Consider the following 23,604-nt stretch of genomic DNA (forward strand, 5'->3'; position numbering starts at 1 on the left):
GTCTCTAATGGTTTGAACTTTCTGCTAGCACCAAAGGAGCCATCTTATCAGTTTTCCCACATGTAGGCCACAGGGAAGAGAAGAGGAGGGGCTTGAAAGCTGTCAGTGAATATAAAAAAATACATCTTTTTAGATTGTTGCCTTTTATTTGGACTCCTACAGTCCCTCGAAAAACTTGCAATTCACTGATCCAACAATATTTTCTCTGTCCTTAATCTCCACATACCCACTCTTCCTCCACCTTAAACTCGGAGAATCATAACTCCCTTACTTACATTCTCAAATTGCTTGCTCCTCTTCCCTTGGTAAAACCTGATTAAATAAAATTCTAAGCCTACTCTGAGCCTGCATCCTTGCAGCCAGTTATTATTGGGCAAAAACAAAACCAAACCACAATCACACTGATTTATGTCACTTAAATTCATGACCATGATCTCAAGTGGGTCCTTTATGGCACTCAGTGAGCATATGATTTTTCTCTCTAGTCCATTCATCTTCCCATTCGCGTAGATAACTACTTCATACCTTCTCTTCTCAAACCTCTGTTACTCTTCTGCACCTCCCTCTATTGATGACCTTACCTTCTTTATCTCTGAGAAAATTCAAATGATCAGAGGAGATATCCACAGATTCCCTCCTCCCCTCCTCCCCAACTGCTTGCCTCTTCCCATAGAAGAACCTGTGCTCCTATCAAGAGAAGATCCTGTCACTTGTGTGCTAGATTCCAAACTCTTTCCCTCTCAATGACACTGCTCCAGCAATTCTCTCTTCTTGACCCTACATTAATTTTTCTTCTTCCAGATCTTTTCCAGGTAATTCTCATCAAATTCTCATCAAAAATAGGTATTTCTCCCAATATTTTGGTCCATCTGTTTTTGACTCCACTTCCACCACCAGTTACTGTCCATTTTTGGGCTCCTCTTTGCAAAGGAACTTCTCAAAAGAATTGTATTAGGCATCTCTAATTCCTCTCTTCCCATTTTTTCTTCAACCCACAGAGATCAAATTTCCCCCCACTGCTCCATTGAGCAATAGCCTCTATGGTACTAAATCCAAAGGTTAGTTCTCAGTCCTTACTTATAAGCATTCATTCCTGCTTGATACACTATCTTCACTGATTTCCAGTCACCTCCCTCTGGGTTCTCCTCTTTCACTGGCTGCTCCTTCTGTCTCCTTTGCCAGCTTTATCCTTGGTTCTCTCCTACTTACACTCACTCTCTTGGTGACCTTGTCCAGTCTCATGGTTATAAATATCACCTAAATGTTGGTATCTCTCACTTGAGCCACTATCTTTAACCCCAGACTCACATATACAACTGCCTACTCAAGACTTCACTTGGATTTCTAAAAGACCTCAAATGTCACATGTCCAAAATTGAATGCATGATCTTTCTCCTCAAACCTACACTACCTGCAGTTCTCATCTCCACTGTTTTCTTTTTTCATATCCCCATCAGCTTTATTACCCTGTTTGATTTTACTTGTTTCATTTATTATTTATTGCCTGTTATCCCTACCCTGAAAGTGTAATATCCACAAGGGTTGGGATTTTTGTGTTTTATTCAGGTTTATAACCCAATAGAATAATGTCTGGGTACTTAATATTTATTGGATGAATGAATTAATTACACCCGGGGCACCCATTCTTAGCTAACTCAGAAATTACTGTTTTCTTAACCCAAACTGAAAATCCATGAAAAATGGGTTTATCTGCCAGCAATAACTTCCTACCCTAGTTTAAAACCCGTGTCTGTACGTGCATTGGGGGAGGGGCAGGCACGAAGGTTTTTGTTTTGTTTTGTTTTGTTTTGTTTTGTTTTGTTTTGTTTTCCAGAAATGCAGAGCTCCAGAACAAGGTTTAGGTAAAAACCACAGTAAAGATTTGGTTCTGGAGAAAACACTTGGCAGAGCAACAGGCCAGAATGAGTTGTACCTAAACTTTGTAGGCATCACGTGAAAAGGTGGTATGTGGGGTAAAAAGAAGCAAAAACCCATCTTCCTTCATTACAAGTCTCTTGGATCAACAGCTGTTCTCCCACTAGGGTGGTTCTTTTTTCCCTTATTTGGACTTCACTTTCAAAAGAAAGACACCACACCCTCCGTTATGTAGCCTTCACTGAGTAGCTCTGCCACGTCCCAGGTCTCCTATCTTCAGGACTGCATTTAATTCAGTAATACTTTACTTTCTTTTGAGTCAGGGTTCCTGGGTGGGGCCAGGAAAACTCTTTATATGTTTGAAAACAATACGAACTTTTAAAAAGTCAGACTTTTAAAAAGGTAATAAAAAAAAAGTTTAAGGCCGTTAAGAGGCGAAATGGCTTGGGGGGGGGGGGAGGCGCACACTCAGTTGAGTGGAAAGGAGCCCCGTCCGCTTTCGCTCCGCCACCAGCGCAGAACCCAGTCCTCGGGGGCTTCGCCGGTAGGCCTTACCCACTGCGGCAGATGCCCCCTGCCCCGGCCGCACCGGACACCGCGCGCGAGGGAGAACGAGCCCGTCCCCACGGAAGGAACCCCAAGCTTCCCTTAAATTTCCATGCAGCCCGCCCAGACACTTCCCGACTGAAGGAGCACTATCCATAGCGGGCGTTAGTCCTGCCAGGAGGGGTGGCTGGGTGGCGGGAGGCGCGGAGAGCGCAGCGTTGCGAGTCGGGAGCCGGCTGCCCCTGGCCGGGCCCGCCCCTCCCCGCGTGGAGTGTGCGACACCCGGGCTTCCGCGGCGCCCTCTGCCTCCTCCGCACGCCTCCCCTTTAAGCGCGAGGCGCAGTTGGATTTATGTCGGCCGAGGCGAGGCGCGACTCCCCTTTATGGCGGAGTCGGCGGCAGCGGCTCTGACAACCGCGGCGGCGGGGCAAGTAGAGCAGGAGGCAGAGCCTCGGACTGCCGGCCGCTGTCTCCGCAGAGGGGCTGGGGGGGGAGTCCGGCCCTCGCCGCCGCGGGGGCGGAGGAGTGGGCGGGCCCGGGCGGGCTGGGGGCGGGGAGGCCGGGGAAGGCGGGGAGCCCGGTCGCCTGCGCTCGGGTCCGCCTCTGACTGCGGCGCGGCGGGGCGATGTGTGATTACCATGGCGAGGAGTCTCTGTCCGGGGGCCTGGCTAAGGAAACCCTATTACCTCCAGGTAGGCCGCCGGCGAGCCCTCCGGGCGCTCTCCCTCGCCGCGCGGGATTCGCCCGCCTCCCTCCTCCCTCACTGGGTCGGCGCCCGCCCGAAACCCGCTGCCCCCTGCCGTCCGGCACCTGGCGGCGCGCCCTCCCCGGCCGCCCGGGCGCCGCAGCCTCCACGGCGGCGCTGCCCGCGCCCCCCACAGCTGCCCCCGCGCCTCTCGCGCCCTGGCCGCCGGGCTCCGGGGCCCAGGTCGCCCCGCCCGGGCTCGCCCTGGTGCCCCTCGCATTCTGAGAGCCCTGAGACGTGACCCGGGTGCGACCCTACGCCCCTAGCAGTTGAGGCTCGGCAGCCTGGACTCGGGACGTGCCGCCGGCTTCTCCCTGGTCCGGTGCTCTCCTCCTCCTCCCCTGTGGGCCCCGCACGTCGGCTTTTCAAGACTCTGTGTCTTCGGTCTGTGGTGGGAAAGGTGGTGTGTCATTCCACCATATTTTAGGAAATTATGGCAATTTGTCACATCACTGTTTCTCCAAATCCCCGAGAAGCGACGTGTGCCTTGTGCTGAGCCCCTTGGTTCGGTCTTAACATCTCACCCGTAATTTAAATGGGAGGTAGGGCTCAGAAGCCCAAATGAGGGGCGGGTGGGTGTTTGCTTTCTAAAAGGAAAGGGGACAGTGTCTGGTGCCGATCTCAAATACCCCAGCAATGCAAACGTAATTCTCAGTCATGTCATGTGTACTGTTCGCGTGTTAATCTTTCATGATTTCCCGTTCCACCCTCTGTGCCGCTGCCAGTCTGTGTCTTCGAACCCTACTACTGCCTTCATGTACAGTTGGTCGCCAGGGGGACCTAGTAGACATCGAGAGTAGCTGAGCGCAAATCTATCACCCCAGTGGAAAAACAACTACAAATCAATGCCTCGCGTGGGTCAGCAGCGTTGTCTGCATTCAGAGGACAGTATTCCTTTTACTGCCTACATTAAAAGGCTTAAGGTATCGAAAAATTATTCGGGGACGGGAATTCATGCTCAGCTGGCGCTTTTACAAATTATTTTAAAAGTTGAGAAGAAACCATTGGGACAAGTAAATCTTTCATTCTTGTCTGGAAATTGCACATGTAAATCGTTACCTTGCAGTGAATCATGCACTGCAAATTGGAAGCATGATTTGACAACCCACCATTTGAAGGGTGTAGGAGTAAAACTAAATGTCCTGGGTCCTTGTAGCGGCTCCACCAGTAGTAATTGTGCTTAAGGAACAGTAGAGCAACCCACTGTAGAATTCAACCTAGGCCAGATACCTCTTTGTAACCCTTTATATGAACAATAGAATATCTTTCCAGACTCTCCCCCCAAAATAAGTTTATTGCGATATTTAAAATGTTTTTCACTAAAACTAACTAGCTATTTATTTTTAATTTTTGAGATTTTGTGGTAAACTTTATTTTAGACTTCGATTAGTTTGTCTCTAAACGTTCTCCATAAATGGGCTGTGACATTTTTTTGGCACCATACCTCAAGAGCTTTCAGATTGGCCGAATTAAGATAAGTTTTGCAAATAGTTGTGGTTCCATTAATGGCAAACATTTGGTATTTCTGCCTTTCGAATGTGCACATCATTATATATTACTAAAATAAGGTAAACTTGGATTTTAAGCATTTCAAAAGGATTTGGGGGATATAGTGATATTTTAGTAGGCTACTTCTTTTTTTTTTTTTTTAATTTTTTAAAATGTTTATTTATTCTTGGGAGAGAGGGAGAGACAGAGTGTGAGCAGGAGAGAGGGAGACACAGTACCCCAAAGCAGGCTCCAGACTCTGAGTGGTCAGCACAGAGCGGGATGCGGGACTCGAACTCACAAACTGAGATCATAACCTGAGCTGAAGTCGCATGCTTAACTGACAGCCACCCAAGTGCCCCAGTAGGCTACTTCTATATAAAGAATGATTAAATAGGAAATTATTGATTCTAGTATTATATTTTAGATAAATAAGTTTTAAACTTGGGAACCCAGGGGCCTGGTGTTTTAAACAATGTCTTGGTATTAGTATTTATTGTTTTTATGAATTTTCTTGTTAGTTGTGCCTCACTATACTCTTTTAGTTTAACCAGTTAAAAAAAAGGCCTTCACATTACTCAAGTGTCATACTTTTTTTCTGTTCCCTATTGTCTAAATGCCTCATCTTCTGCTTTTTAGAATTCCTTTACCACTAGGTGCTTCAACCTTGAAATTGTTTTGGGCAAAGTCAGAATATCTCCAACTGAGACCATTAGACAGTACTCAGTTTCTCAGCCACTGAAGATTGAATTAATATATACAGTACTCCTTTTCCTCTTTTCTTGTTATATTTTTCCTGAGAATAAAATCACGTTCGTTTAAGAACAGCATGAGGCATGAGAACAGAGCTGAGCTTTGTTCATTTGTGCTTCTGGTTCATCATGACCTTGAAAAAACTTCCTAACTTTTTAGTTCCATAGTTTCCGTATCATAAAGTGGAGATTGTGGTTCTTAACTGAGTACGTCACATAAATATAGTGAGGATGAGCTATATGAAGTTAAGTATTTTTTGTGACATTTTTGCTATATTTTAAATAGAAAAGCATGTGAATTTAAGTAGTAAATACATACAGGTAAATATGTTGAATTCCTTCACCCAAAGATTCCTGGCTATCTACATCACCACCCCCACTTTTATTTATTGAGCATTTATTGGTAATTGATCTAGGTGTATATATAATATGACTTATCATATTGATTTAGTCATTTACTTAATATTTGTTGGAGGCCTGTCACATCCCAGAAACTTTGTGAGATGGAAGCAATTCTACTGGAGCTAAGCAAATGTCTTTGTGGTCCTTATGGAACTTAAAGTCTAGTTAGGGAGACAAACATTAATTAAATAATCCAGAAATACATAATGACAACAGTAAGTGCAATGAAGGAGAAGGGAAGGTGCAGAAGACAACTTGAGAGGAAGAGAACAGTTTCTTTCTCTTTAAAAAAAAAAAAATTTTTTTAATGTTTATTTATTTTTGAGAGTGAGTGAGAGAGACAGAGCACGACTTGGGGAGGGCCAGAGGGAGAAGGAGACACAGAATCTGAAGCAAGCAAGCTCCCAGCTCTGAGCTGTCAGCACAGAGCCCCATGTGGGGCTGGAACCCACGAACCATGAGATTATGACCTCAACCGAAGTTGGACGCTTAACTGACGGAGCCACCCAGGCGCCCCTAGTTTCTTTCTCTTTTAAAACTATTTTATTATGGAAATTTTTATACATACATAAAGCAGAAAAGAATAATGAACTCTCACCTACCTATCACCTGCCCTCAACAATGATCAGTATTTTGTTTCATTTCTCCTGCCAATATCCTCTTTCCAACTAGAGTGGTTTTTCAAAATTATTATTTAAAAATTTTTAATTCTAGTATAGTTAACATACAGTATTATATTAGTTTCAGATGTACAACATAGTGATTCAATAATTCCATATATTACTCTGTGTTCATCATGATAAGTGTACTCTTAATCCCCTTCACTGATTTTACCCATTCCTCCCACCCTCCTTCCTCTCTGGTAGCCATCAGTTTATTCTCTGTAGTTAGGAGTCTGGTTTTGGGATGGGTTCTTTTTCCCTTTGTTCATGTATTTTGTTTCTTAAATTCCACATATGGGTCAAATCATATGGCATTTGTTTTTCTCTGACCCACCTCCTTCACTTAGCATTACACTCTTTAGCTCCATCCATGTTGTTGCAAATGGCAAAGTTTCATTCTTTTTCATGGCTGAGTAATATTCTATTACATATATGCAATATAAATATATGTATGTATATCAACTCTGTATAATCGTGGGTTTATTTCTGAGCTCTCTGTTTCATTGATCTATGTGTCTGTTTTTGTGCCAGTACCATACTGTTTTGATTATTGCAGCTTCATATTAGATCTTCAAGTCTGGGATTATGGATACCTACAGTTTTGTTCTTCTTTTTCAAGATTGCTTTGGCTATTCAGGGTTTTTCATGGCTCTGTACAAATTTTAAGATTATTTGTTCTAGCTTTGTGAAAAATGCTGTTGGTATTTTGTTAGGGCTTGTATTAAATCTATAGATTGCTTTGGGTAATATGGGCATTTTAATAATATTTGTCCTTCCAACCAGCTAAAGTATTTTTTAATGTTTATTTATTTACTTTGAGAGAGAGAGAGAGAGAGAGAGAGAGGGAGAGAAAGAGGAGGAGGAGGAGGAGGAGAGGCAAAAAGAAAGGGAGAGAGAATCCCAAACAGGCTCTGCACTGCCAATGTGGAGTCAACTCGGGGCTCAAACCCTCTAACCGTGGGATTATGACCCAAGCCCAAATCAAGAGTTGGATGCCTACCTGATTGAGCCACCCAGGTGCCCCCATCAATGCCAACTTTTTGATGCAGGGAGTACTTCTTCCAGAGAAGTGGTGAAGGCACACTTTGTCTGTGGGGCCTCTGTCAGTCAGGAGGGCTCATGACCTGCCTGAAATAGATAGCCAACAAACATTTACCTGAGCAACATGGCAAGGCATTATTCTCAGAGCATACTAATTTATAGGTCCATCCTTTCCAGCTATTTTGTTGAAAACTTACCTGAGAAATAGTACTTCCTGGACTGGCTAAATGTTGCGGCACATTGAACAGAGTAGAGGCCTGCATCCGAGATCGGAAACTGTGGGTGTATTAACATGTTTAGACCATTTTTAGGCAGTGTTTTTCTTCCACACATCATTACAGTGATACTACTTTTGGCCCACTGGATGTGGTGACCCAGCATGACACCTGCATTTATCTGTTTTTAGCAGTGTGTTTCCTACAAATTAGGATCTACTTTGTTTAGGGTTTACTCAGGTCTGAGTGGGACTGATAACACAGCCTATAATTCCTTAGTTTTAGTTTAGAATACCTTCTTCCTTCTCACTATCATTAAGTCTTGGAAGAATGAAAGTTAAGACAATTTAGAACAATTTTCTGTATTTAGATTATACACATTTTTCCACTCTACTCATTCTGTCTGCATGCCCTGTTGCATTTAAAAAGCTGCTGCAACTCTAACGGAATTTGAAGTTTGAGATATGCGGGTACTTCTAAAGGTTTTCAAGCCCTTTAGATTGCAAAACTTTTAAATTTCTTAACAATGACTAACAGTTCCAATATGTGTTCTGTAGAGCTGTCATGAAAAAAGGATAAATAGCATGTTCTAATTAGGGTGTGGGCACTTGTTTAACATTTCTGATACCAGGCTCTTTGGTTTATATTAGTACTGTCTTTCAAAAATGACTGCTGTTGGGGTGCCTGGGTGGCTTAGTTGGTTGAGTGTCCAACTTCAGCTTAGGTCATGATCTCATGGTTCATGAGTTCAAACCCCACACTGGGCACACTACTGTCAGTGCAGAGCCTGCTTTAGATTCTCTGTCTCCCTCTCTCTCAGCCCCTCCCCCCACTCACGCTCTCTTAAGAATAAAAATAAACATTAAAAAAATGACTGCTGTAGATGGTTTGGTTCTTTGTAACTTAGTGTGGCTGTTTTATGGGATTTAGTGCGAGATGGGGTTACTGACTAGGTTAACTGGTACTAAGTGATGATGTTATCAAGTATGGTACTTAGGGTAAAATGGCTTCTTGCCCATTTTCAGCCTCCAGGATTATTTTAATTCTAAGGATAATTAGAGCAGGTGGTGGTTCCCTATTCCCCAAAGACTATAGGTGGTGTGGTTCTCATCAAGTTTGTTAGACCTGCTGTTCAAAGCTAAATTTTTGCCTTTGCCTGAAATGAAATCCCTAAAACTCTGATTAGCTTCCTGAGACTGGTGAGTATATTGAGAGCATATGCATCCCATAATGTCTTAAATTCAAACATAAAATTATAATGCAAACATTTGATATTATCATTAGTTGCTTTTCTACCCCTGTTAGAAACTCAAAGAAATGATGAATTCTCAGGCATATTGCATCCTCACCATACTTTCAGGCTGTAGCGTATAGTAATAGTGTTTGTTTCTTCATTGTCATCTTCCCAGTGCCCCTCCATTTTCATTTTGATCAATTATAAAGTTGTTTTACATTGTCTATAGTTTTTCCTTCCTTCTTTCTTTTCCTTCCTTCCTTCGTCCCCTCCTTCCTCCCTCCCTCCCTCCTACAGTTAGGTACATTTTAATGCTTTCATTTCTTAAAGTTGCTTCTAAAAACAATGTTATACCATTCCGTTAAATATCATCTTTTATATCATTTGGTTGAAAAGCTAAATGTCTCACATTCTTAACATATTTCTAAACATTCAAATATTTTTGACTAATTTTCCCTTAAAAATCTTAATCTACAAAGTATATGAATTTAGAAAAACTATGATATTGTCAAGTGAACATATTTGAAGAAAAAAACCCAAAATATTAGTGGATCAATTTTTCTTTAGAAATAAATAGTTCTTTTTTTTTAAAGAGTTTTTTTTTTTTTTTTACATTTTTAAAAGTGTTTATTTATTTTTGAGAGAGAGAGAGAGAGAGCAGGGGAAGGGCAGAGACAGAGGGAGACATAGAATCCGAAGCAAGTTCCAGGCTCCAAGCTGTCAGCACAGAGCCTGGCATGGGGCTCAAACCCATGAACTGCAAGATCCTGACCTGAACTGAAGTTGGACGCTCAACTGACTGAACCATCGAGGTGTGCCAGAAATAAGTAGTTCTTTTTGTGGTTGGGTGAGTTGACTGGGTATTTAATGAAATAATTTTTTTAGATGTTATCATGGTGTTGTGGTTATTTTTCTTTTGTTTTCTATTGTGGCCGCAAACACATAATATGAAATTCACCATCTTATCATTTTTTTTATGTTTATTTATTTTGAAAGAGAGAGAGCGAGAGAATGAGGGAGGGGTAGAGAGAGAGGGAGAGAGAGAGAGAGAGAGAGAGAGAGAGAGAGAGAACGAACCCCAAGCAGGCTCTGCACTGTCAGCACTGAGCCCAGTGTGAGGCATAATCTCATGAGTGGTGAGATCATGGCCTGAGCTGAAAATCAAGAGTCAGACGCTTAACCAACTGAGCCACCTGGGCACCCCACTATCTTACCACTTTTATGTGTATGGTACAATAATGTTAATATATGCACAATGTTGGAAACAGCTCTCTGGAACTTTTTATCTTGCAAAACTGAAACTCTGTAATTAAACATCTCCCCATTTCCCCCTCCCTACCAGCTTGGTAACCACATTCTGCTTTTGTTTCTGAGAGTTTGACTTCTTTAGATACCCCATGTAAGTAGAATCATGCAGTCCGTGTTTTATGACTGGCTTATTTCACTTAGCATAATGTTCTCAAGATTGATCCATCTTGTAGTTTATGACAAGATTTCCTTCTTTTTAAAGGCTGAATAATTTTCTACCATATGTGCATACCACACTTTCTTTATCCATTCATTAGTCACTGGACATTTAGGTTGCTCCCACATCTTGGCTATTGTGATTAATGCTGCAGTGAACATGGAAATTATAATAATTCTTTGTGATCCTGCTTGCAATTATGTATACCCAGAAGTGAGATTGCTAAATCATAGGGTAATTCTATTTTTAATTTTTTAAGGAAACTCCATACTGGTTTTTATTGTGGCTATACCATTTAAATTCCCACCAACAATGCACAGGTTTTCCACATCCTTGTCAGCACTTGTTATTTTCTGTTTTTGTTTTTGTTTTGTTTTTTTGATAGTGGCCATTCTAACGGATGTGAGGTGATATCTCATTGTGGTTTTGGTTTGCAATTCCTTGATGATAAGTTATGTTGAGTATCTTTTCATGTGCTTTTTGGCCATTTTTATATCTTATTTGGAAAAAGTTCCTTTTCGATTTATTGTTTCAGATTGATGTTTTTTTCAACAGGGTTATGGATTATTATAAATAGAGTTTCCTTTCTGTCCTAAGAACTGAGTAATCATGTCCGAGGATATTCTTGCAAGAGAGATTTATAACATGCTAACAACCTTCTGAATTAATTACTACATCCATTTCAGACATACATGGTATCAGAATCACAGACTGATAGATCCTAGAGCTGGGACCATAAGTTTTACTGCCTGCCCCCTGGTTGCTTGAAATTAGAGCTTCTTATTTATTTTAAATTTGAAATATTGACCAATATGCCAACCTCTGTACCATTGATTGGATCTAGGATTTTGGTGTTTTTTTTTTTTTTTTAATGTTTATTTATTTTTTGAGAGAGAGAGAGAGAGAGACAGAGTGTGAGCAGGGGAGGGGTAGAGAGAGGGAGACACAGAATCTGAAGCAGGCTCTAGGCTCTGAGCTGTCAGCACAGAGCCTGATGTGGGACTTGAACTCACGGACTCTGAGATTATGACCTGAGCTGAAGTTGGATGCTTAACTGACTGAGCCACCCAGGCACCCTGGGTCTAGGATTTTGAATAAAATGTGCTAAAGGATTTTTTTGAGATAATGGGGAAATTGAAAATGAACTATACATTGGATGGTATTATTGTATCATTGTTATCATTGTTAAATTGTATTATATAATAGAGTGTCTTTATTTTTAGAAGGTGTAAACTGAAGTATTTAGCATAAAAAATGTCATAATGCCTATAATTTACTTTCAAATAGTTCAGGAAAATACATTTGTATATACATATATAAAGAGCAGTGTTTCTTAACCTTGGCACTATTGACATTTAGGGCTGGATAATTCCTTGTGGTGTGGGGCTTTGTTTTGTAGGATATTTAGCAGCATCCCTGGCCTCTACCCTTTAGATACCAGTAGCATCCTCCCCCCCACCCCCCAGTAATGACAGTCAAAATGTCTCCAAACATTGCTAGATGTCCTCTGAGAGGCAAAATTGTTCCTAGTTGAGGACCACTGATACAGAGAAAAAGAAAGCAGGAGAGGTAGAGATATTTATGTATGTTTAGAGAGAATGACAAAGAAAGCAAATGTAGGACAATGTTAGCGATTGATGAATATAGGTATAAGGGTATTTTTTGCACTATTCTTTTAAAGTTTCTGTAGATTTAAGGATTTTCAAAATAAAAGGTTGGGGGAAAATTAATTAAACTGGATTTCATAATAACTGAGTATTATTGGAAATGTGTGAACTCTGTCCAAAGTTACATGAAAGGTCAGGAAAATGAGATTTGATAGAGCACATTTGAAGTCAGCAATTAAAGAAAGTGTGTTAGTCTTCCAGTGTTCCTGGAATAAATTACCACAAATTGAGCAGCTTAATACAACACCCATTTGTTTGTACCCTTATGTCACAGTTCTGTAGGTTAGAAGTTTGAGTACAGTTTGGCCTGCTCATTCACTGCTCCAGGTTTCAAAGGTTGAAATCAAGGTGTCATTAGGGTTGACTTTCTTTCTGGAGTACTGGACTCTTTTAGGTTGTTGTTAGAATTCAGTTCCATACTTGGGCTGAGGTGTCCATTTCCTTTCTGGCTGTTGGCTGGGGTTGTTCTCAACTTCTAGAGGCCACCTACACTCTTTGGTTCATGGCTTCCTTTCTCCATATAGAAAGCCCATGAGAGTGGTAGAGCCTTTGCATGCTTCATATCTCTCTGATTTCCTCTCTGCCTCATTGCTCTGGTTCTTCTGCCTTTCTCTTCTGCTGTTAAGGGGTCACATTGGGTACACCCAGTTAACCGAGGATATCTCTGCTTTAAAGTCAGCTGATTAGTAACCTTAATTCCAACTGCCAAGTCTCTTCATACATAGATTAGTGTTTGATTCAATAACCAAGGGGGTGGGAATCTTGGGAGACATCTTTAGAATTCTGCCTACCACAAAAAGAATACAACTGAATTCTGACAATTAAAAAAATCAGTCATTTCCTACAATATTTTATTCATGTCTTTCCCATTGCTATTAGGTTTGAAGATGTTGTCATAGAATAGATTTTATAAGAGTTGTATTGTTTTAAGTTTATTTTTTTTAATAATCTCTACACCCAACATGGAACTTGAACTCATGACCCTGAGATCAAGAGTTGTGCACATGCTCTTCTGACTGAGTCAGCACACACCCCAAGAGAATTGTATTTATTGTTCCAACAACTACTATGGGAAGAATCATGGATGTTTATTAAAGGAAGGAAGACACAAATAGCTGCTGTGTGAAAATATTTGTTTTTACAGTAGATACTATTCTTAAATCTTTTGTACTATTATAGGAACTAAAGTAAGAGTACAAAATTTCACTTTATGAACCCTAGGAAAACATTCTTTAAAATGTAACTTATGGGTCCCTTGAGTTTGTTCCTAGAAAAAAAAAATGTAATTTATGGGGTGCCTGAGTAGCTCAGTCAGTTAAGCATCAGACTCTTGCTTTTGGCTCAGGTCATGATTTCATGATCATCCAGCCCTGTGTTGTGTAGGCTCTGCACGGGGCGTGGAGCCTGCTTAACATTCTCTTTGTCCCTCTCCCCCCCACCACCCTGCTCGCTTGTGCTCTCTCCCTCTCTCTCAAAAATAAAAAAGTAACTTATTTCTCTTTATTACTATAATTAAAGTTGTTCTTAACCCCTTAAAGAAGATAACACTTGGTTTTGTTTTACTGTATCAGCTGACAACATTTTTAGTCACACCTGATCCAGTAATACTAAATTTGTCCCCAGTGAATGCAGAGCCTATTTATTACCCTGATCTTCTCCTTTTCCCTGAGCATATACTCAGGTTGTGCAAAATGATACAATGTACATGTTTTTCCATGTGTTCAAAAATATTCTGTAACCACTCTAAGATACTGAGCTCCTGTAGCCCACACTAAGCACAAACTTCTTTCTTGCATTCCTATTCTTTACTTTCACCATCACCCTCGTGTTATCATCACAACTGAGGCCTTTGCACACCCATGTCTTCCAGTCCATCCACCCCGCTCTGGCTTTCCTCCTTTCCCTATTCAGTCAGGATGCCAAGATCTGTCTTTTCAGCTGCTCTTCTTGACTCATTTACCATCTCCTTATTGCTCTGACCTTCCTTCATTCTTTGTGGATACTCCTGCCCTTTCCTTTCAGTTACTTTAGTCCTTTGCTCCCCACTTTCCCCAAGATTCCAGCCTTCTTCTACTTCTCATTTTGTACAAGCTCTGTTGGTAATTGTAGCTCTTCACGTGACTTACACTACAACCCAAATATTAATGGGTCTCAACTCTATATCACCAGTCCAAACCTCTCCCCCAGAACTTTAGATTTGCTTATTTGATATCTACCTTTAGATGGCACTTCGTATTTAACATGTTCTAACCTAAACTCCACCCCCCTCAAAACTTGCTTCTTTCCCTTTCAGTTAGTGATACTCTCCAGTTAGTAAAGAGCATTTCCCCAGCGATTAGTAATGGTAAGTACTTTTTCACGTATCTATTGGCCATCTGTCTCCTGCTGGTACCATGATTCTCTCCTTATGTGTCGTTAGGCCCACTATAATAGCCTCCAGAATGGCCTTCCGGCCTCATTTATACCCTTTTAGCTCCATCTTCCACATTGCTTCCAGAGTCATCTTCCCCCAAATGCAAATCTGATCTAGTCTCCCTCCCTTTTGATGAAATCCTTTAATGACGTTCTACTGCCTTCAGGAGACTATGCAGAGTTCTGAGCATGGCCCTCCATGTCTGGTCCCTTCCTGTCTTGCCATTTCATTCCTGCCACTACCACCTTATGCACCCTTTAAAGCTCTAGCAATCTCGAAAATCTTGCAGTTTACCAACACACAATGCTCATGTGTCAGCCTGTCTGCCCTCCCTTTTCTGCTTTGCCCTAGGATACCCTTCCCCATTTCCCTGCATTCCTGTCTACCTGGTTTATTCTTAGTTTTCTACTTGCCCTTCAGGTTTTGACTCAAAGAGGAAGTGACCTCTTAGCAATCCTTCCCTAACACCCCACACAGTATTAGTGTGCCTCTTTTGTGCTCCAGACTGTGTGTGCATGATATCCAGCACATACAATGATACTTGTCACCAGCAGTTTTTACAGCTTTCTTTGGTCCCAGGCTCGATTTCCTTGAGAGCCAAGATGTCCGTTGCCCTCCTCTATCCTCTGTGCTTAGCCAAGACTAGATGCTCAGTAAATATTTGTTGAATGAATCAGCATAAACACTAGCAGAGATAGTTTATGGGACTGATTAGATTAATTTTTTGTACAAAAGAAAACATGTATATAATAAGTAAAATAATATAGGTGAGCTTATGATGCAAATTATTGTTCTCCCCTTCTACTTCTCCTTATCCCCAGCTTTAGTCCTGAAAGGTAGCCTCTTTGAACCACTTATCTTTTTGGCTTTCCTGGTAACTATACCTCTAACTTCTAGAGCTCTGTGTTTGAAAGGAACTGTATACATCCTAGGAGGTGCTTTATTCTCATATACTTTTTTATATCTTAAAATATTTATTTTTGTCAGAATAGCTAATTATTTTCTGTTTCTGGTTTATTACTACAGTAAGCATTCCCTCCAGATAAAAAAATCTATTCAAAATTATTCTGATATACTTTTGTAAAAAAAAATTTTTTTTAATGTGTTATTTATTTTTAAGACAGAGCATGAGTGGGGATGGGGCAGAGAGAGAGGGAGACACAGAATCTGAAGCAGGCTCCAGGCTCTGAGCTGTCAGCACAGAGCCCGACACGGGGCTCGAACTCACGAACTGTGAGATCGTGACCTGAGCTGAAGTCGGACGTTCAACCAACTGAGCCACCCGGGCACCCTCTGATATACTTTTAACATCTATTTTTGTGTAAGTTATAACAGGTATGTAGTAGATTAATATAGTCATAAGTTTATATAGAATATTTATAAGTAAATATACAAATGTTAGAGATTTGTGCTTTGAGATATTTTCCTGAGAGTTGTACAGTCAAAAAGATTATTTCCTCCAAATAACAGAATTTTATGTTTTTTAATCAATTTCAGATAATATCTATTGACTTTCCACTTTAAAAAATGAGTGTTCAGGGGCGCCTGGGTGGCTCAGTCGGTTAAGCGTCCGACTTCGGCTCAGGTCACGATCTCGTGGTCCATGAGTTCGAGCCCCGCATCAGGCTCTGGGCTGATGGCTCAGAGCCTGGAGCCTGTTTCAGATTCTGTGTCTCCCTCTCTCTCTGCCCCTCCCCCGTTCATGCTCTGTCTCTCTCTGTCTCAAAAATAAATAAACGTTAAAAAAAAAATTAAAAAAAAAATGAGTGTTCAGCCCTCTTATACTATAGTCCTCCCATTCTCTCTTCCAGTGCTTGATACAGCAGTCGTATTATTAATTTTACTTCCTCTGCACTTAACTTAGTAACTTTAGACACTGACAGTGATTCTCATTTTGTCCACTTTTGACAATCTTTGTTGACTCCCCCATTTTCAAAAAGGGGCATTAGAACATGTGCTTCTTTTTCCATCTGTTTTTCTCACTTTCTGTCAGTGACACTTTCATATTGTCAAAGTTGATAACTTTTATATTTTGTCCTATTACCAAGGACAACCAAAGCTCCACATAAGTTGAATCTAAAAGATGAAAACTATAAATAGTATCATACTGTTATGACCTGCTAACTATTCCTATAAAGGAAAATCTCCCTTATGAACCTGAGACCCACTGACTGCAGCATGAAGTTACTTTCTCCTTGTCAGGAAGGCAGTAGAATTAACAGACAAGGACAAATCCTTCTTGTTATTAAGCAAATTACTGCAAGGATTTGCCCTTTTCCAAAAGCTAAACCATATTTCTGCCAGTGGGGAAGAGAACATGTGATGTTTGCTCATTCCCTATAAATAAAAACTTTCTTTTTGCTTAGGAATCATACTTGTTTGCTTTTTTTTTAAGTTTATTTATTTGAGAGAGAGAGAGTGAGGGAGAGAAAGAGAGAGAGCATGCAAGCAGGGGAGGGGCAGAGGGAGAGGAAGAGAGAGAATCCCAAGCAGGCTCTGTGCTGACAGACATGAACCATGAGATCATGACCTGAGCCAAATTCAAGAGTTGAATGCTTAACCCCGACTGAGCCAGCTAGGTGCTCCATGCTTGCTTTTTAATATTCCTATTAAAGAATAATTCAAAAGCCTATCCTTTGAGATCTATATTAAAGTAACAGAGTTATGATTTGTGATTACTATGGGGCACAGTTTCTTCCCTGAATAGTCAATATACCTTATTTTTCTGGATGACTGTCTGCTCAGCTGTGGGGAGCAGACATTTCTTCTGACATCTGCCTGCAAATCCAAGTGAACTGAGCTAGTTCTGGAGTGCTGGACCGTTTGAGTAATGAACAACTGTCACCTTTAGGGAGAGTACCGCAAATAGGAATTGCTTATCATCTCGTGCCATGTACACAGAAAATAAGAGTGAAACACTTTTGACCAGGATTTCTTTTAGGATCCTGAAATTTGTCTTGACACCAAATGTATCAGAGTTAGTTCTGGCCTAAGATGAAGAGCATCTCTATTTTTAGTATTCCGTAAAATATGATTCTGTAAATATTTAGTGTAGAGCCAATTTGCGTGCTAGGATTACATTTTCTTCTCTCAAAGCCCAGAGTAATGAACTCTGGACTCTCAAGATTCTATGATCAATAACAACCAGATCCTCTTTTCTCGTACTCCGTTAATTCCTTATCAACTGGGGTAAATGTAAGCTTGCTTCATATTTGGAATGTAGCTTCTTTGTGCCTCTTTTTTTTTTCCAGGAAGTTTCTAGTTGCCTTTCTTCTTCTAATTTATTTTTTATTTTTTTTGGTATAATAATATGCCTTTGTCATAGCCTCACTTCCTATATACATTCAGTTATGTTTTCTATTCTGCGGCATCCCCCTTTGTAACCAACTGCTTTTCTAGGTTACCAGACAGCTGTGTTACAAGGATCTCCCTCCACTCTTCTCCTGGGTTGGAATCACTTTTCTCAGGATCCTGTCTTCCACAGGATCCACTTTTACTGTCCTGATTTTGCCATCATTTTACTGGAGTGTGTCCTGAAATAAGTTCTTTAGAAAGGATATGTGGGAAATAAACTTTCTGAGTCATGTCTAAAACTGTATATATTGTATCTTAGACTTGTTCGTAGTTGGGCTGGGTGTAGAATTCAGGGTGAAAATAATTTCCTTTAGAAAATGTGAAGATGTGGTTCCATTGTTTTCTAACATCCTCTGTTGCTGACAAGAAGCCAGTTTGTTTATCGATCCTTTCTGGGTGACCTTTGTTCCTTGTTCAGGGTCTCTTTTTTATACTTGTTTTGAAATTCCATGAGGAAATGTATAGATGTAGGTCTTTTTATCAGTTAGTTGTATTGAGTACTTACTGAGCCCTTCCAGTCTTAAGACTTGGGTCTTTCTTCAGCTCTGGGGGAATTCTATTATTTGTTAAATAGTTTTCCCCTCTCTTTTTTCTGTTCCCTCTTTTTGGGGCTCTTATTAGTCAAATTTTGTACCTCTTAGATTGACTGTTTATGTCTCTTATAGTTTCTCTATTATTTCCGTATTTTTATCCATATACTCTCATTCTGTGTTTCTCAATTTTGCTTTCTAGATCATCTGTTGATTTGCTTTCATTTTCTAATCACTCTTTAAATACTAAGAATTTTAGGGGTGCCTGGGTAGCTCAGTCAGTCGAGCGTCTGACTTCAGTTCAGGTTGTGAACTCGTGGTTCATGAGTTCAAACCCCACATCGGGCTTGCTGCTGTCAGCCTGTCAGGGCGGAGCCTGCTTCGGATTCTCTGTCTCCCTCTCTCTCTGCCCCTTCCTTGCTCTCTCTCTCTCTCTCAAAAATAAATAAACAGTAAAAAAATAAAAAAATTCTAAGAATTTTAAACTAAATTCAAAAGAGTTCTTCCAAGTCCTTTTTTGTGGTTTCCTATTCTTTATGTGTTTTTCTCAGTTCTTTCTCATGCTGCTGGATTTCCCCATGTGCCTGGTAATCCTTGGTTGTCTATTCATATTTTAAGAAAGAAGGACTGAGGAACTGAAATGGATTTTCTGTGCCATTTTATTATTTTTTTTAATGTTTATTTTTGAGAGAGAGACAGAGACAGAGCACAAGTGGGGGAGGGGCAGAGAGCGAGATGGAGATACAGAATCTGAAGCAGGCTTCAGGCTCCAGGCTCTGAGCTGTCAGCACAGAGCCCAACTCAGGACTTGAACTCACAAACTGCGAGATCATGACCTGAACTGAAGTCAGAGGCTTAACCAACTGAGCCACCCAGGCACCCCTATTTTCTGTGCCATTTTATTTTCCATTTTTTTATTTAAAAAAATTTTTTTAACATTTATTTTTGAGAGACAGAGAGAGACAAAGCATGAGCAGGGAAGGGGCAGAGAGAGAAGGAGACACAGAATCCAAAGCAGGCTCCAGGCTCTGAGCTCCAGGCTGTCAGTACGGAGCCTGATGTGGGTCTCAAACCCACAAACTGTGAGATCATGACCTGAGCCAAAGTCGGATGCTCAACCAACTGAGCGACCCAGGCACCCCTTCTATGCCTTTTTAAAAGTTGGTCTCTATTCCCCCTAGACCTATCACCTGTGTGGATGGCTGACTGAGCCCTCAGTGTAGGGCAAGATGCCTTGACTGGCCTGCTTGCTCTAGGCCTGTGCTCAGACCCTGACCTTGTGCTGGAGGAGTGCTCTACTGTGGGCACACTCCCCCTAGATGCCTTTACTTTCCCCAGGTCATTTGTTCTTTCAATTATCTGGCTTTTCAACTGAGGATTAATGCCAGGATGCCTGTGATCTGTGTGGGGGTGGGGGAAGTAGATGCGGATGCCAACCACAACAGTTCCAAGTACAGACCTTCAGTTATTCCCACTGTCTTTAGCCCCACTTCTCCCTTCTCTCCTCACTTGTACCTGCTGGCCTAGAGCCCAGAGCCATCAGGTGTTCCAGGGCAGATTGGCTCTCTAGATTCCTCCTAGCATTCCAACAAGCATTTTGGCTTCCAGCTCTTCTTAGGTTGCCTTGTGGGCTATGGCTTTCTCTGGCTGTCTCATGCATCAACACAATTCCATCTGCTTTTTGAATTCTAGAAATTTTGTTGTATCTTTCATCCACTGGTGAACCCCTTAACTTTTCTTTTGTTTTGTTCTCCCTTATTTGAGTGTGGTTTTGTAAGCTGTAAGTAGTAAACACACATCCTTAATCTACCATCTTGAACTGAAAATCCTGATGTGAATTTTATTTTATTTTATTTATTTTCCTTTTTTAAAATTTTCATTTATTTATTTTTTGAAATTTATTGTCAAATTGGTTTCCATACAACACCCATTGCTCATCCCAACAGGTGCCCTCCTCAATGCCCATCACACACTTTCCCCTCCCTCCCACCCCACTCCCCGATGTGAATTTTAAACTATCTGTCTTATGAATATTTACCTAACCTGTTTGTCTTAATGGCTGCAATGTCTATTTAAGCATTACATAATTTATGAATTATTTCAATAAAGACAAGAGAATTAGGGTAAATAACTTCAGAGGAATAAAGATGCAATGACACAATTTTTCAGAAAATCTTATATAATATCAACAGTTTACTTTAGTAAAAAAGAGAAAAAACTACTCAAAGATTAGAGTCTTAGAATTATCATCAATTTTGTGTCTGATTTCTTTTTCTTTTTTTTAATTTTACTTTTTGTTTTTTAAATTTTACATCCCAATTAGTTAGCATATAGTGCAACAATGATTTCAGGAGTAGATTCCTTAGTGCCCCTTACCCATTTAGCTCATCCTCCCTCCCACAACCCCTCCAGTAACCCTCAGTTTGTTCTCCATATTTATGAGTCTCTCCTGTTTTGTCCCCCTGCCTGTTTTTATATTATTTTTGTTTCCCTTCCCTTATGTTCATCTGTTTTGTCTATTAAAGTCCTCATATGAGTCATATGATTTTTGTCTTTCTTTGACTGACTGATTTCACTTAGCATAATACCCTCCAATTCATCCACATAGTTGCAAATGGCAAGATTTCATTCTTTTTGATTGCCGAGTAATACTACATTGTGTGTGTATGTATGTATGTGTGTGTGTGTATATATATATATATATATACACACACACACATCTTCTTCATCCATTCATCCATCGATGGACATTTGGGCTCTTTCCATACTTTGGCTACTGTTGATATTGCTGCTGTAAACATGGGGGTGCATGTGTCCTTTCGAAACGACACACCTGTATCCCGTGGATAAATGCCTAGTAGTGCAATTGCTGGGTCGTAGGGTAGTTCTATTTTTAGTTTTTTGAGGAACCTCCATACTGTGTTCCAGAGTAGCTGCACCAGCTTGCATTCCCATTGTGCCTGATTTCTATAGGCTATCATCAACAAGGTTATTATGTGCTCGGTACCAGGTAAGCACTGAACTTGCAGCAGTGACATGATAGATCTCTGCTCTCATAGAATTCACATGTTGCTTTGGGGAGTTTTTGGAGTTGTTTTGGCACTGATGAATAAATAATAAATGCATTTTAAAAAATAAGCAACAAAAACATTGGGCAGCTATGTGTACAATGCAATAATTGAAATAGGTTATGTGATAATGAGTATCAGGACATCTATTTGGCCAGCTGGTTGGAGAACCTTCTTGTGGAAGGGATAATAATCTGAGATCTAACTAAAGAGCAGGAGACAGGCAGGCAAAAACTGTGACCTTGGCATTACTGTCAGAGAGCATATCCTTTCCTCTTAATCAGTGTTACCTACCCTTTGGTTTTGATCGTACCTCTGTCCTGTAAAGACTTTTTTATTAATGTAATCAATTGCTTAAACATTTCATCAGCTTTTAAATAGCACTTTGGTGAAGTAAAAGACTCATGAGATAATTTATTCCCCTAGGACAGAGAAGAAGGGATAAACAAGCCTTTTTATTCTGTAATAGCAGAATGGTTTGGTAAATTTAAAGGCTTTAATTATTATGCTTTAAGCAACAACTTAATTTGCTTCAGTCTGATTCTTAGCTTTTAGGTGGGGTTCTTCCTTTGATATATCATGTTGCTATTTTTGGTGCTTATCATTTTGCTCTTGCAGTTTTCTCTCATCAAAAATCATGTACTGCTCACTTCCATGGAGTCCCTGTGCTGGTGCTGGTACTGTGGGCTGCAGATGCACATTCACTTTTATCTTTTAAAAAACAATTTTTTTAATGTTTATTTATTTTTGAGAGAGAGACAGAGTGTGAGTGGGGGAGGAACAGAGAGAGAGGGAGACACAGAATCCGAAGCAGCCTCCAGGCTCTGAGCTGTCAGCACAAAGCCTGACGTGGGGCTCGAACTCATGGACTGCGAGATCATGACCTAAGCTGAAGTCAGCCACCCAGGAGCCCTTCACTTTTATCTTTAAATGGGATAAATCTTTAAATGGGATAGCTTTTCAAGGAGTGTGGGGCCTGGTTTAAGGGAGCCATTTGTAGGTCTTTACATTCCCCACATACTTTTCCTAACATTATTCTTCCCGAGGAATGTGCTTCTGATGGAGGTGTGGGGTCTGTTCTCCCACTTCTCTTTCACTGTTGCCCTTCTCACATGATTACAAAAGAAAGGCATATTGCTCTAGTTCATATCTCACAAAGGTCCCCGGATGTAAAAACACCAGGACACCAAAGGGCAATGGAGAATACTGGTATCTGTGCAAAGATAGTGGATGATTAAGTAACACTGTCTCAAGTAACGATGGATAATAGTTTCTTTTGCAATTCAAATAATTTCCAATTTTTTTGTTCTCACAAAACTGAGAGAGAGCCTAATTGGTTTGCTAATTAACTAATAGACTATTAAGTATATTTTTGATAGTAGGTTACTGTTATATTTTTTTTACATTGTTCAAAAAAGTTTGAAGCATTGAGAAATAATTGCTCTAACAAGACGTCCATTCTCCTCCCTCATTTATGTGAAGCAGGTTCCTCACCATTTAACATTATGAAAACTAAAGTAGGGATAGAATTGGTGCTGAGCCCTATTTTATCCTGGCAATAAAATAATAGTCACTACATGGAAACGTGAATGAATTGAAGAAGAAAAATCTCACCCATATCTTTTTTTTATTTTTTATTTTATTCATTTATTTTTAAAATTTTTCTTAATGTTTATTTTTGAGAGGGAGAGAGGGAGACACAGAATCTGAAGCAGGCTCCAGGCTCCAAGCTTGACGCACAGAGCCTGACGCAGGGCTCAAACCCCGCTGACCACAAGATCATGACCTGAGCCTAAGCCAGACGCTCAACCAACTGAGCTACCCAGGCACCTCTTATTCATTTATTTTTTTATGAGTTCAGGATTATATATATTATGATTTCCCTTGTTATAATACATTTATGGCTTTATGGTAAAAATAACTCAGGGACATATGGAATTCAAGCTAATTTGTGTAACTGCCACAAGAAAAAAAGCATTAAATGCATTTCTGAAATAAGTATTCTCTTTTTAAAAATTTTTTAAATTTTATTTATTTATCTTGAAAGAGAGAGCAGGGGAGGGATGAAGAGAAAGGGAGAGAGAGAATCCCAAGCAGGCTCTACGCTATCAGCACAGAGCCTGATGCGGGGCTCAAACACATGAACC

The 23,604-nt window shown here is 40.6% G+C and overlaps 1 protein-coding gene across 1 annotated transcript in view; it reads left to right on the forward strand.

Annotated features, from left to right (window-relative positions):
• Positions 1–2,327: 2,327 nt before the first annotated feature.
• DIPK1A (divergent protein kinase domain 1A) overlaps positions 2,328–23,604 on the forward strand; it is a 107,028-nt gene continuing 85,751 nt past the window's right edge. Inside the window, exon 1 of the mRNA XM_049618460.1 lies at positions 2,328–3,113. Within this exon, the coding sequence (XP_049474417.1) occupies positions 2,805–3,113 (309 nt within the window). The 5' untranslated portion in view covers positions 2,328–2,804. The remainder of the gene's footprint in view (positions 3,114–23,604) is intronic.

The sequence above is a fragment of the Panthera uncia genome (genome assembly GCF_023721935.1).
Source record: "Panthera uncia isolate 11264 chromosome C1 unlocalized genomic scaffold, Puncia_PCG_1.0 HiC_scaffold_4, whole genome shotgun sequence".
NCBI lineage: Eukaryota > Metazoa > Chordata > Mammalia > Carnivora > Felidae > Panthera > Panthera uncia.